Source organism: Sitophilus oryzae, unplaced genomic scaffold (genome assembly GCF_002938485.1).
Source record: "Sitophilus oryzae breed Bouriz unplaced genomic scaffold, Soryzae_2.0 scaffold_1000_pilon_pilon, whole genome shotgun sequence".
NCBI classification, from domain to species: Eukaryota; Metazoa; Arthropoda; class Insecta; order Coleoptera; family Curculionidae; genus Sitophilus; species Sitophilus oryzae.
Genome location: NW_022145617.1, coordinates 2,592,493 through 2,607,368, shown reverse-complemented (window position 1 = coordinate 2,607,368; position 14,876 = coordinate 2,592,493). Strand labels below are relative to the sequence as shown.

Below are 14,876 nucleotides of genomic sequence, written 5' to 3'. Positions count from 1 at the left end.
ATATGACGTCAGACTTGGAAGTCTTTTAAGACACGTATAAGGAATACACTACATAAATAATGAGGGTACAAACTTGACTAATAAACAGGGTGTTTCATAAAATATATGCCATCTCTCGTGGGGAGATCCCTCACGTAAAAATAGGGTTTATTTTTTAAATCAACATAGGGGGTCTCGAGCTCACGAGTGACGGCAAATGTGTTTTAGAAACACCCTGTATGTTTGAATTTAACTTTCAAGTGACATTGAATGAATTTAAAGCAGAAATAAAAAAACTATTTCCATAAAAGTCTTTATACAGGGTGTCCCAATATTACGTGGATACAGAGCTATTATGTATTTTTGGAATCAAAATAAGTTCATTGGACACAATTTAATTCTATACAAAAGTCCTTGGTTTCTCCGCTAGGGGGCTTCAAACTTTAAAAAAATAAATACATTTTTTTAGATATTTTAAGAACCTTTATACCGATTTGAATGAGATTTTGGATGTCTATATTTTGATAAGTGCTTTAGCATTTTTTGACTTTCACAAAAACCTAGAAAAAGTACGGGAAGGGTGAAAAATACCCCGACCCCTTCATACATTTTAGTATAAATATTTTCCAGCTCAACCGACAACCGAGTTTTTTTTCGTAGAATGGTACTTCTAGTAATTACTACATTATTTTTTGACCCTTGTAAAAAAACTCCACCGCGCATACCTTTTGAAAAACATTTTTAAAATAGTTTGTTTAGGAAAAAAAACATTTTTCCTAAACTGACTTCCAAAAAATGTTTTTTTGTCTCATCAAGCTATGCGAATAAAAAGGCAAAAATATCAAGAAGCGAATAAAAATATATATAAAAAAAATATATAGAAAACATAAAAAACTTAAAAACATAATAAATTTTAAATTAATTAACGTTCGGGTTTATTTTTAATTGATGCCCTCTAACCCCCCTAAAGGTAAATTAAGTGCAATTAACTTATTTTGATTCAAAAATAATAAATATGTAAATACTTGTTCTATGTCCACGAAATATTGGAATGCCCTGTATATTTTGTAGGTCTCATTTGAAAAAATAAATTCTCCAAAAAATGTTTTCGCAAAAACTGTGCGATGTAGCGTTTTTACAAGAGACAAAAAATGTAGTAAATACTAGATGTAGTAAATCATTTTACGAAAAAAAAATGTGTTTGTTTTTTTCTTTGAATAAGAAAACTAAGGAAGGAGCATAATGCTGTCCATGTATTCATGCACGGTGGGCGGAAAAAGCACTCTAGGGTGGGGATCCTTGACAGTTCTTTTTGACGATTCATTTGACACATTTGAATTTGATTTGAAATTTTGTGGATTTGTCAGTCTTTACGGAGCTTATTTTATGTTATTTATTATTTATTCTACTACTGATAGTTGTATAAAGGTAGTAAATCTAGATGGAAATTGTGGCAGAACTTAAATTAACAGTGACACTATCGCAATTTATCGAAAAAAACTCTAAAATAGTTGGTTGTGTAGCGTGCGGTAGATCTCGGCAAAAATTGAGTGAAATAATGGAACAACTTTTCGCTAGTAAGTGACTATACAATATACATACGTGTAGTAAACCGATCATTTATGAAATTCACTTAAATTAACTAAATTATATATTTTTCTTGCACTTTAGCTTTTATTTACTACTTGTCAAAGATCAGATGTCAAAGAATTTTGATACGTTAATTTGACTTACCTGCTTCAGTAGCGTATCGGATGTTTGTGTTAATAAATACTTATTATAACTTATCTGTTTTTATTAGAATTATATATTTTATAACAATTTTAATAACTACCAACATTTATTCACAACGTCAAATAAAACAACATATTATTGAGTCTACCCTACATCATAGTTTTACATTTTTTAAATAAAATTAGAACGGCACTGATAAACCGGAATTTAAGTAGGCCATATTTGAGGCCCATCGCGGTGTACCTAAGATTTTTGATATGCTACTTCCTTAGTCTTCTTATTCAAAGGTTTTTTTTAAGTTTGATGCCCCCTAGCGGACAAACGAAGCACTTTTGTATAGAGGTAAATTATGTCCAATGAACTTGTTTTAATTTCAAAAATATATAGTACTTCTATTTCCGCGGAATATCGGGACACCCTGTATATTCTAAAACTAATTAATTAGTACAGAGTGAAAAGAAAATCTTACTATATAAAAATTTGTCTAAATACCTTTTAAATTACCAATTTCTTATAAAGAGGTAGAAAAGTAAGAGGCAGCATTTGGCAGACCGATTGTATAGTGCAATTCATACATTGAGAGTACACAACCCAAATAACCCACTGTTTTTCTTTTCAAAAAAAAATACTTTTTAAAAAAATTATTCTTTATAAAAACTCAGTTTTTGAGAAAAAATGGGTTATTTGTGAAACAAATAAAGCTCAAACATGTTTTTGACACCTTTTTAAAAATATTTAAACTGAAAAATAACAGAAAAAAACATAAATTGTGCCAAAAACAAATTCATATACATCACACTCTTGCAGTTTAAATAACACACATAAAATCAAATAGCAAGTAAGTGTCAGAGAGATTTCGATTTCACAATTATTAATGCAATACGTGTGTGTACAGTACGCCAAGATGTTTCCAGTAGATATAAATAAATTAAAAATTTACAAAAACTACAAGAAAAAAGTATTAAGGACTGTTCACACTTGTCAGGCACGACGTCTCTATTCTGTTCCGTCAAACAGTCTCAGTTTAACGATAAAAACATCTATAAGCGATACCAATTAAACTTTTAGTTACGGAATCGAGGACGCGATTCATAAATTAATTCTTTCCAACCAATTATTAATAATATTAACTAATTGGAATTTAAATTTCCCGCTAGGGATTCAGGTGGTAGCTCTAATGTAAAAAATGTCAAATTGCCCCATTTATTTATCTATTTCCTCCAATGACTAAAGAATATAAGGACATGCAACGCCCATATACGGACTGCAGCAGAATTTGTGACCTTCGAGGCCATTCTTTTGATGGCAAACAATAATGACTCATCATTTGGTCACCAGCGACAATTTTAGCGATTTTTAATAGTATGTGTGTAGTGAACTTTGTATAAACTTTATTACAATGGTGATTAGTTGTTCAGCTTTCAAGTGTAAAAGCAGCAGCTATAATAAAGAGCCAGGAGTTACGTTTCATAGGTAAATAAACAGTCCACTCCAACTTTTTAGCGTTTTTTATTGAATTTGATAACTCAAGAACGGTAAACTAATAGGATTGCTCATCCTCATAAGACGTACGTTCGCCTCTTCCCGCGCTTCAGCTGACAGTTGTGACGTCATTGTAGTCCTTGTCATGATAGTGTGTAGTCTAGTTGCCTATGGTAAACTTATCAAAATAACAGCTGAGAAATTTTGAGTTAATTATTTTGTCAATTTTAAATGTGAAAAAGGTGTTTTTAGAGCTATAGAGTGTATAAATACGTTCATTTTGTGTTGTGGATTGTGACAAAGTGCTTACTAAGTGCCTACGATATTGTTTATTAATTATTTTAAAGCAAATTATGGAAGTACTCTAAAAAGAATGCCTGCAAAAGGTGATGCTGGGAACTGCTGTTCTTAAAAATGCATTATCCGAGTATTTAATACGATTTATACAGTTAATTTTCTATACTGCATACATATAAGGTGTTTAAATAAATAAACTAAATAATAAACATGTAATGAACGTTTTGCATTCGGCAACCAATAATGCACGTGCGTGTATTATTGGTTGCCGGACAAGGACTAATAACCATGACAAGGACTACAATGATGTCACAAAGCGAGTAGTTTTCGCATGCACCTGGCGGACACTTTTGGCTGAATGAGCAGTCCTATTAGGTTAACTGTTCTTGTTGATAACTATTCTTCAATTTCAATTAACATCTATATGTACTTGATATGTGCTATACGTCGATACTAGTTTTGTATCTTTTGTAAACATTTTAACACGTTTTTTTCGTAATTAATTAGTATGATACACCATAGGCGTAGTCAAAACAATTATCAAAAAATATAAATATTGCTTCAAACAGCTAGGTTAAGAAAAATATGTGCCACGGCACTGTTTGGTGACATCGGCACAACTTGCTTTCGGGTGTTATTTGTCCTTGGATTCTTTAGTCATTGATTTCCTCACATTGTCATTCGTTTTGACACTAGTTTTGTATTAGGATTTTTTTGTTTAAATGAGTTGTGTCGTGATACTTTAAGCTTAAAAATGTTTACTAGCTGATCTTACAGTTGAACATTGTTCTTTTTAGAACCTCTTTTAGTGCGAAGTGTACAAGATAGCTTAATAGCCAATGCAAAAACTCATAGCCACCTTATTTATTTTCAACGGGAAAGCGGTAGTAATGGCCCTTTTTGTCCCTTAAGTGCTGTTAAGGAGATGAGTCTTGTTGATGTAAATAATAGCTGTTTGTATATTTATAATTAATTTATTTTTGTTTCCTAAAATATTTTGATTAAAAGAAAATATGTAAAAGTGGGCAACACTGTACCAGTCAAGCTTAATCACGTGACTAAAAGTTTATTTGGTATGAACTATAGGTAAAGAGTGGTATAGTACAAAATATACAAGGTGTTCCGTTAGTTTATAAATTTCAGAGAAATAAAAACTAAAATTAATAAAACTAAAACACAATCCAAAGACAATTCGTAACGGATAGCATGAGACTGAGACTGTACAGCAACAGAATTGACACGTGACTGACAAGTCTAAATAGACCTTTAGAGTTTAGAGAGCTGGAAGATGAAATTATTTAAAAAAAAACAAATAGTGTCAGCATATATAAACTAAAATATCAAAAGGTTTGTTCCAACCCGCCGCAGAACCGTCACCGAACGATCACGCTCGTGCGCAGTAATTCAAATGTGTTCCAACCGAGATTTGACTGTTATCGGACGATCCTATTTGCGTACCAACCTACCTTGGGGTCGTTTAGTTACGATTTCAGAACGGTAATTTCGGTACATGGTCCAAATTGAGAACTGTTTGGGTTGACTTCTGCATGACAGCATATTGGCAGGGATTATCGATTTTTAACAGCTCATTCTAGTCCGGCGTCCGGCTGATGCTCCTGTCTTAGTTATTTTTTACGAATTCGAATACGTGTGCGTTATACTTTTTTGCTTTGAGTTTGTGTGGAGTAAATCGTTCGGAAATTTTAATTAATTTTTTATTTATAAAATAATGTTCAAAGATTCTACCACTGCAATGAACAGCTGAAACAACACTTACCAACAATTACTATATCCCGATTCTCCATTTCAAGAATAATAATTATTATTATCGCAAATTGCAAACAAAAATAACAGGGTTATGTTATGAAATTCTAAACAAAAACAAAAAATCGATCGATACACGCACGCTTGATACTTTTGACAGTCCCGAAAACAAACCACAAAGCATTCCAACGTTGATAGTTTTTGCACCGTCACGAAACTATTCGAAGTCCGCGCATGCTAACAAAGTGCAAGAAAACCGATTCGAGTACGATTTCGAAACGATCCCGAAATGCTGGTTGGAACAAACCTAAAGAAAATACCCTTTCTACAGTATATGTAGTTAAAAGAATACATTAGTATCTGTTTAAGGCAAGTGTGTGATGAAGAATATTATAGTATAGTTATATTTGTGTATATAAACCTATGTTTATCGACATAAAAACTCAAAAAAAGAAGAAATTTTAATAAATCATCAAACCTGATACGAAAATGAAAAAAAAAACGACTAAAATAATATTTTTACAAGATAAGTATCGAGAAGACGGAAATGTGAACGTACCTTTACCTCTGGTAGGTTGTACACCTACAGGACCGCGCATCTGGTTCTCCCTTGGAGGTGGAGGAGGTCCCCTAGCCCCTGGACCTACCCCCCTTTGGATACCCTGGTTACTTCTTCCTACAGGAACAAAAAAATTGCATATGATTAGTTTACTAGTGGTTTTCAAATCTTATTCATATGTTATTCCTTTTTTTTGAATGTTAGAGAGAAAAAAACCGGTATTTTATTTAATTTTTGGATTCTTGAACATAAAATAAGGCATTTATTATATGGGTTTAATGTGTTTAAAAGCTTTGGTTTTTGCGATATTTAAAGATATTTAAATATGCATGCTATAATAAAAAAGTTTGTGAACACCTTGTACATTACTTTTCAGAATTAATTTTTGTGCTGACTTTGAAGCCCGAGAAATAAACTTTACTAAAAAATTTGGTTATTTCCTTAAATGTATACAGGGGTATCAAAAATTGCTGGATTTAAAATAGACCAGCAATTTTTCATTCCCCTGTATATATTTAAGGAAGCAATCAATTTTTTTAGTAAAGTTTATTTCTCCGGCTTCAAATTCAGCACAAGAAATAACTCAGAAATGAAATGTGCAGAGTGTTGACAAACTTTTTTATTATAGCATGCATATTGAAATATCTTTAAATATCTCAAAAACCAAAGCATTGAAACATATTAAACCCTTAATAAAAGCCTTATTTTATGCCCAAGAATCCAAAAATGAAATAAAATACCGGGTGTTCCATAAGAAAAAATATAACTTTGGTATGGATCTCAGTTCTAACACATCCTGTACATTTGAAAAAAAAACATTAATTTTAAATTATGCACATTGCCTCTCTACAGATACCCATAAAAATTTTTGTTTCTACATCTTTCCGTTTTCGTATAATCAACCGAGTTGAATGAGGTGCGCTACCCTGTATATAGTCCAGGAGGCAGTGATTTTTTTGTACTTATTTTCCCAGCGGATGAAGTATGTTCGGATGGTGACATTAAATGACAATTTGTGAGTCTGGCTAAATTTTCAGATGGGTTCACTAGTTTTCCCAGTCATAAATATTTGACATTTATTAAAGGGGCAAAAGGCTGGCACATCCCAAGTGGAGGAAAGTCAGTCTGACTGATTTCTTTACTGATTTTTGAAATCCGTAACCCTTATTTTCCCATGCTTGAAATTTAACGTATCATTTGATACTATCATAAACTATAGTCAAGAGCAAATCTGAGTGATTTACGAAATTGCGCCAAAAAATAACAAATTAATCTGACGGCATGTCGAAAATTGCAAAATTACAAAATGTTTGCTCTTATTTTCCCGGATTTAAAAATTTGTCACATGATAAACAATACTATAATTCCATATAAAATACACGTCTGGCTGTCATTTACAGTCACGAAAGCCCCGCCAGACTCGCAAGTCAGGTAGTTAAATAAAAAGAGTAAGCGACACGTGCGTATGAATTTAGCGCGCCTGACGAGCATTGGACGAGTCTGAAAAGGCTTTCGGGATATTCCACGTTAAGGTGCGTATTCATTATCCTAACGAACGAACGAACGAATGAAAGTGCGGTATATTTAGACGGGGACCGAACGCATGCGGCCGTTCGTTCGTTCGTTCGCTCGACCATCCGTTTCGAGTCGGTACATCAAAGGCGTTCGCCAACAAATGCCTCCGGTCTTCTCGTGCGGTCCTAGACGGCCTTGTAGCTCGGCTAAATATGCACAGTTGCCAGATTCAAAAGACTTGAATTGACATCCCATTCTTTTTTATTGTGTATAAAGCAGTATGTGTTTCTTTCTATTCTTCTTTTCTTGTCAGATACACTTATATAAATTATTCCTTTGGCTATTAAAATAGTTTTAAGTATATTATTACAAAACATATACATTTTTAATATACACTACCTTATAATGTTAACTAAGAAAATACCTTTAATTACCTTTTAAAATTAATAATATACAGGGCGATTGATAGTGATATTTATTAATGCTGGAACGTTAGTAATGAAATATAAGTTTAATAATAATGGAAATAATTTATTAAAATGCAGTACAAAAAATGTTAACTGACTAAAAATACTATAATAACAAATTTCTTCCGTTTGCCACGTGATTTATATAGACCTAGGTAGATTTTAAAAAGTGACACAGGTACAATTAATAATATATTAGTTCGGCATAAAAGTTGCTGTCACGACATCGAACAATAAATTAAAAATCGTAAAATAAATTAAAATTATTAATTAAACAAATCTTTATAAAGAAACGCAAGTACACCAAATTTGGGCCCAATCGAACTCCAGGAGATGATATCATAATAGTGTACTATATTATGGTACCACTCGATATGCTTAAAGGTACCATAATATTGCAATGTCACCGAAGATCCGTAGTATACCAAATTTAAGAACAATCGAACGCCAGGAAATGGTATCGTAATATGGTACTATATTAAGGTACCACTTTATATGCATAGTACCATCATATTACATCAATGTCACCGAAAATACGTAGTATCCGAAGTTTAAGCCCAATCGAACGCCATGTACGTAATATAGTACCATATTATGGTACCAGTTGATATGCTTCATGGTACCATAATAATGCAATGTCGTCAAAAATACGCAAGTATATATCAAATATGAGCTCAATCGAACGCCAGGAAATGGTATTGAAATATGGTACTATATTAAGGTACCACTTTATATGCATCATAGTACCATCATATTACAATGTAACCGAAGATATGTAGTATACCAAGTTTAAGCCCAATAGAACGCCAGAAAATGGTATCGTAATATGGTAATATATTATAGTACCTCTTATTATACTCCATGGTACCATAATATTACAATATCACAGAAGATACGTAGTATCCCAAATTTAAACCCAATCGAACACCATGTACATAATATGGTACTATATTATGGTACCAGTTGATATGCTTCATGGTACCATAATAATGCAATGTCATAAAAATACGCAAGTATATATCAAATATGAGCTCAATCGCCAGGAAATGGCATTGAAATATGGTACTATTTTTAAAGTACCACTTTATATGCATCATAGTACCATCATATTACAATGTCACCGAAAATACGTAGTATACCAAGTTTAAGCCCTATTGCCGCCATGTACCTAATATTGCTATGTCATCAAATATGGTACTATAGAAGGAACCACTTTATATGCTCCATGGTACCATAATATTACAATGTCACTGAAGATATAGAATACCAAGTTTAAGCCCAATCGAACGCTATGTATCGTAATATGGTACTATATTAAGATATCACTTGATATGCTTCATGGTACCATAATATTGTAATGTCATGAAATATAAGTATATATCAAATACCGTATGATACCGAAAAAAACGGCGTCCAGTTGGCTGGAAAAGGACGATCGATGACATTTCCCATATAAATTTACATATAAAATGACAGCGATATTCGTAGCCATCGCTAACGCCGTTTTTTCCCGATTATACGATATGAACTTGGTATGAACACAATCGAACGTCAGGAAGTGGTATCATAATAGTAGAACAACACTTATTATATTGTCGCCGAATTACAATGAAAATTCAGGATTCAATTATACAATCAAACGTCAGGAAGTGATTGTAATTTAGCTAATAAGATTTAATTCCAACTAACATGGCAAATTGAAAAAAACAGCTCTGATCTATTTTAATATGTTTAAATGATGTAGCAAATTTGAAGGTAGGCTTTATCAGGAAGTATTACGATATGAATTACACAATGGCAATACTGCACAAAATTCTTTTAAATTTTGTTTGTAGAAAACTGTTTTCTTTTAAATTTATTGCCCTCTATTATGTAGTAGCGAAACTACCGCATCAAAATATCTGATTTGGAGACAGGCTTTAAAAGCCTGTCTCCTTTTGCTACCTACAATTTTATACATGTAACGAGGCTTCTGTTGCGTAGCTAGATATTCTGTGCTTTCGGGATATTCCACGTTAAGCTCCGCGCGCACTGAAGGGGTATCGGCGAGAGCGAGCGGTGCGAGCGGCACGACCGGTCGGAAAGTCGATTGTAGCCGCGCACTGGAGTCGCACGATCGACGGTCGAGAGTACGTCACCAGCATAAATTTGAGCATAGACGAGGAGAAGTTTATTCAAATTTAGTCAAATTCATTCGGCATTTCAAAAAATTATAAAGTATTATTACTATTTATATTTTTATGCAACTTATTATATTTTATGCTTTATGATGAAAATTAATATTATTTAGATCTTAACCAAACACACATTAATATATTTAGATCTTGACAAACCACATAAAATTAGTGAAATAGAGTGGAAGATGGGGATAAAATATACTACATGACTCTTAGCTTGACCGATTTTAACAAATTTGGTATCATTCAAAAGGGTTTAATTTGTTCTTTAAAAACAAAGCTAGATATGAAAAAAGTCAAATAAAACTTCTATTTTTAGTTTTTTAATCTAAATAAGTGTCATTACAAACATTTATATATAGCTTTTATTTTAAGTTTTTAAAATCTTTGTTTTAAGTCAGTAGTAAATAATAGGAAACTTGTGTTTACATTTTGTTTAATGATTGACTTTTCGACCAATTTTAATTCGGTCTTCTTCAGAATCTATAATATACGTATAACTAATTTTCTACGTTTGTGATAAGAAATAATTATATATTAAACACATTGTTAGTGATAAAATTGTATTGTATATTATAGATTCTGAAGAAGACCGAATTAAAATTAGTCGAAACGTCAATCATTAAACAAAATGTAAACACAAGTTTCGTTTTATTCACTAGATTTTAAAAACTTAAAATATAATAAAAAAGTCAAAGAAAAAAAAAGAAAAAATATAGGTAAATAGTTTTTATAGTACCGTATTATCGAAAAGGAACGGCATCAGCGATGGCCATGAAATGAAGGTCGGTGCCATTTTATATGTAAATTTATATAGGAAATGTGATCAATCGTCATTTCCCATCCAACTGGACGCCGTTTTTTTCTATCATACGGTAGATATATGTACAAATATTTTATTCAAACATTTGTACCTTGTACGGAGCGATCAACATAGTAACATAGGATGACTATTTATCAGCTGTTATTACTAACGTCAAAACAAACCAAAAATTAAATAATACGATAAGTTTTTTGACGATATTTAAATTCCATTTTCAAAATAATGTGAGATAATCAAAACGAGATGAGAAATAAATGGGTTTAATCGAAAGATTTTCTAATTCAGTTATTGAATAAGTGTAGTAAACAATATAGGTTACGTGCTTGTAAGAATTTTTTATAAAGACGGTCTCGTACACTTTCGATTAATAATTCCTCGGACATGTTTAATGTAAAACCGCTCCACTAAAAACAGTAGCTCGGCGTAGACTATTCGTCCCCCTCCCATGCATTCTCTGATTTCGCCTGAGGGCGCGAGTACCGCCGATAGCTCGAAGCGCACCGAGCGCACCGATCTAATGCAGTGCGCGGGCTTACATTTATTTTAACGTAAACTGAAAATTACGTGCCACTCGCTCTCACCGATACCCATTCAGTGCGCGCGGAGCTTTAACCAGTCTATATTTGCAGCTGTAATTATAATATAAACTATCATCTGACAAATTTTTAGGACTGAGAGAATAAGGGCAATGGTTTCAATAATTTTTATCCATTTTTTCACTTGACAGACATATTACTCATTCTCACAGATCAACCAGACCATTTTTTTTCTTAACTGCACAACATCTCTCACTAATAGAACTATTTTTATCGCTGGAAAAAAGTGCAGTAGGTATATCTGTAGTTTCTAACGCATTTACCGCCTCAACCCATCGGAAACCAAATGAGCGTACCCGAAGTTTGTCCCTGGTTGGGCTGTCCTCCAGGTCCGTATTGGTCGGGGGCTTCTGTCAGGAAATTCGAAGGAACCAATCCGCGAACACCGTCAATTTCGGCCATGTAGAACCCATCGTCGTCCATGTCACCGTAGACTGTGATGACTTGACCAGTTGTGAAGCTCAGTTCTACCTGCAGTGGGGTGGAAAAAATAAGGGGTAGAGTTCACTTAAAAACACAGTGGAGGTGCGCGGATCATTACTTTGGGCTAGGTATCATTTTTATTATATTTACCTCGGCATCAACGTTAGGACTGAGTTCTTGAGGATCGTAGTCGTACAAAGCTATCATACGTTTGGCAGGCATGTTCGCACAGATGTCACCCCACCTGTCTCTACTTTGGTTGCCGTCTAATTCCATTACCATGTTATGTGGAACATATCCTCTTCTACCTACACACCAAAAAAGTATGTTATTTACACTCTTTGTAAACAATATTATAATAATCCATTCGTGAGAAGCGTTTAATAGTATGTATAGTTCATATCAAATAAACTTTTAGTCACGTGATTAAGCTTGACCGGCACGGCATTGCCACTTTTACACATTTTCTTTTAACCAAAATATATTTTAGGAAACAAAAATAAATTAATAAATCAACAAAACTCACCTTCTTAACAGCACTTAAGGGACATAAAGAGACATTACTGCCGTTTCCCTGTTCAAAATATTCTAATAAAGTTGCGATGAGTTTTTTTGAAGCTTTAATTTTTTTTTAAGCTTCACTATTTCATTAAGTATCACAACAGTATTTATTTAAAACAAAAACTAGTAATACAAAACTAAAGTGTCAAAACGAATGACAATGTCAGGAAATAAATAAATAAATGCGGCAACTTGACATTTTTTACAGTAGAGTTACCACCTGAATCCCCAGCGCGAAATTTAAATTCCAGTTAGTCTGCACGGCGCCGAATATGTTTATGGTTGGCAACAATGAATTTAAAAATCGCGCCCTCAGTTACGTAGCTAAAAGTTTAATTGATATCAAATATATATACTATATATAGTTGCAGCAGTTGCAGCATATATAAAGTTTTAATGCCTATAGTATGTGTTGCAGATGTTAAAAAAAACTTAAAAACTAAACAACTGATTATTATTAACTAAACACAACCGCAGAGTCTAGGGATATTTTAATTTTTGCCTATATTTTTATTTTGTAGCTGCGAAAATCCATGAATTTTTTCAAATACAAAAAAGAACACCTTATCGATATTTCAGTTTGTTTTAAAAAGTGCGTGTATTTTGCTGTATTTTTGCAAAACATAAATAAAATATTTTTAAGTGAAATTTATGGTACCTTTTGTGTTCGCATACTTGAAAGCTAATCCCTCAATTTTTATTTTTGGAACATCAGTGTATTATTGTTAACCATGCAACGTAGGCATTTAACTCGAGAAGATATGATCATATCATCAGGTATAAGACAAACTGATGTTGCGAGGGAAATGGGTACTTCACAAAGCGTGATATTAGGCCTTCGCTCACGATATCGAGAAGAGGGTGATGTGGCAAAAAGGCACAGGGGACGTGAGCGTATTACCAACTCAGTAAAAGACCGATTTCTGCAACTTAATGCTCGGAGAAATCCCAATACTACTGCACCTGAGCTACAAATAATGGTGCAACAAGTTCATGGCATTGTCATTTCGAATGATACTGTGCGGAGACGTTTACATAAGAATTGCCTTCACAGTCGACGTCCTTTGAGAGTTCAACCTCTTTTCTGGGGCAATCGAGGTACTCGACTTCAGTGGACACAGAAACATTTGATTTGGCAAAATGAAAATTGGGCTACAGTTCTTTTCACGGATTAGTCCCGGTTTGGCATATATCTTGATTCAAGAAGGGTTCGTGTCTGGAGAGAGCCTGATAATTTGATTCGCCTTCAAAATGTTCAGGAGGTTCACTCTTACAGAGGAGGAACAATAATGGTCTGGGGTGGAATAAGCATCGGTGGTAGAACTGACCTCATTTTGTTGGAGAACGGGTAGGTCATATGTTGATCAGATACTTGGACCTGTTGTCATTCCATATGCGGCAGCGGTCCCAATTTCCTATACATGCATGACAACGCCAGACCTCATACAGCTAGGATTGCAATGGACTTCTTAGAAGACAATATCGATGTTTTACCATGGCCACCGCAATCTCCAGATTTAAATCCCATTGAGCATGTGTGGGATATGTTGCAACGAAGGGTTTTACGTATGGGAATACCAAGGGACAACAGAAGAAATCTATTTTTAGCTCTACAAAATGACTAGAATGAGATATCTCACTTGACATCGATAACTTGATTTTGAGCATACCCAGGCGATGTCAGGCAGTTGTGAATAACAGAGGAGGTCATACAACTTATTAAATAAACATTTGTGACACAATAAATAATGTTTTTGCTTTTTAATTAGTTAATATTTTTTATGTTTTTTCCAAAAGTTTTTGATTTTTGGATAAGTTTAGTTTTGGATTAGAGTAAAACAATATTTTGTGTAAAATTATTTTTTTTACCTCACAAAACACTAAAAGTTTATAAAAAGAAGAAATCTAACAAGAATGAGCTATTAGAGGCAATTTTGAAAAAAATATCCTTAGATTTTGCGGTTGTGTGTATTTTGAACGGTTAAGCTATAGATACATATGTACACAGATAATTATACCTAGTACAATATTTGAATATTAAAATCGCAATTAAAGGTTACAGTCGTTGTGATTTTAAAATCGCAATAGCAGTTTCAATTGCGATTGGAGAATCGCAATTTTTCTCATCTCTACTATTAACAGTTTAGCTCATACTAAGAGATATTCTAATAAAATATAAAACTCTGCATACGACAAGTATAGCTTTGATTTTTTTTACTATTATTAATATTTTTATGGAAGTGAGAATCATACACAAATAAATTATGAAAAAATATTTATTTTTAAACTGGAAACTCTAAAATTACTTTTACACTCTCCCCAGTAAAATCTGTTTTGTTTAAAAATAAAATTGGTTTAAGTGCGAGTCGGACTCGCGCACGAAGGGTTCCGTACCATTCATTATCTATACAACATTAGACACTATATTATTATAAACTTTTTAGCCGATTTAGCTGAAATTTTGAATGCGCGTATTAGTAATTTAAAAAAAATGAAGAA

The 14,876-nt window shown here is 33.1% G+C and overlaps 1 protein-coding gene across 1 annotated transcript in view; it reads right to left on the bottom strand.

Moving 5' to 3' along the window:
- Window positions 1-14,876, bottom strand: part of LOC115882268 (RIMS-binding protein 2) — a 76,538-nt gene that overhangs the window by 6,840 nt on the left and 54,822 nt on the right. Inside the window, exons 20-22 of the mRNA XM_030900256.1 lie at window positions 11,967-12,124; window positions 11,690-11,867; window positions 5,816-5,932 (exon numbers count right to left, since the gene is read on the bottom strand). Coding sequence (XP_030756116.1) covers window positions 5,816-5,932; window positions 11,690-11,867; window positions 11,967-12,124 — 453 coding nt within the window. The remainder of the gene's footprint in view (window positions 1-5,815; window positions 5,933-11,689; window positions 11,868-11,966; window positions 12,125-14,876) is intronic.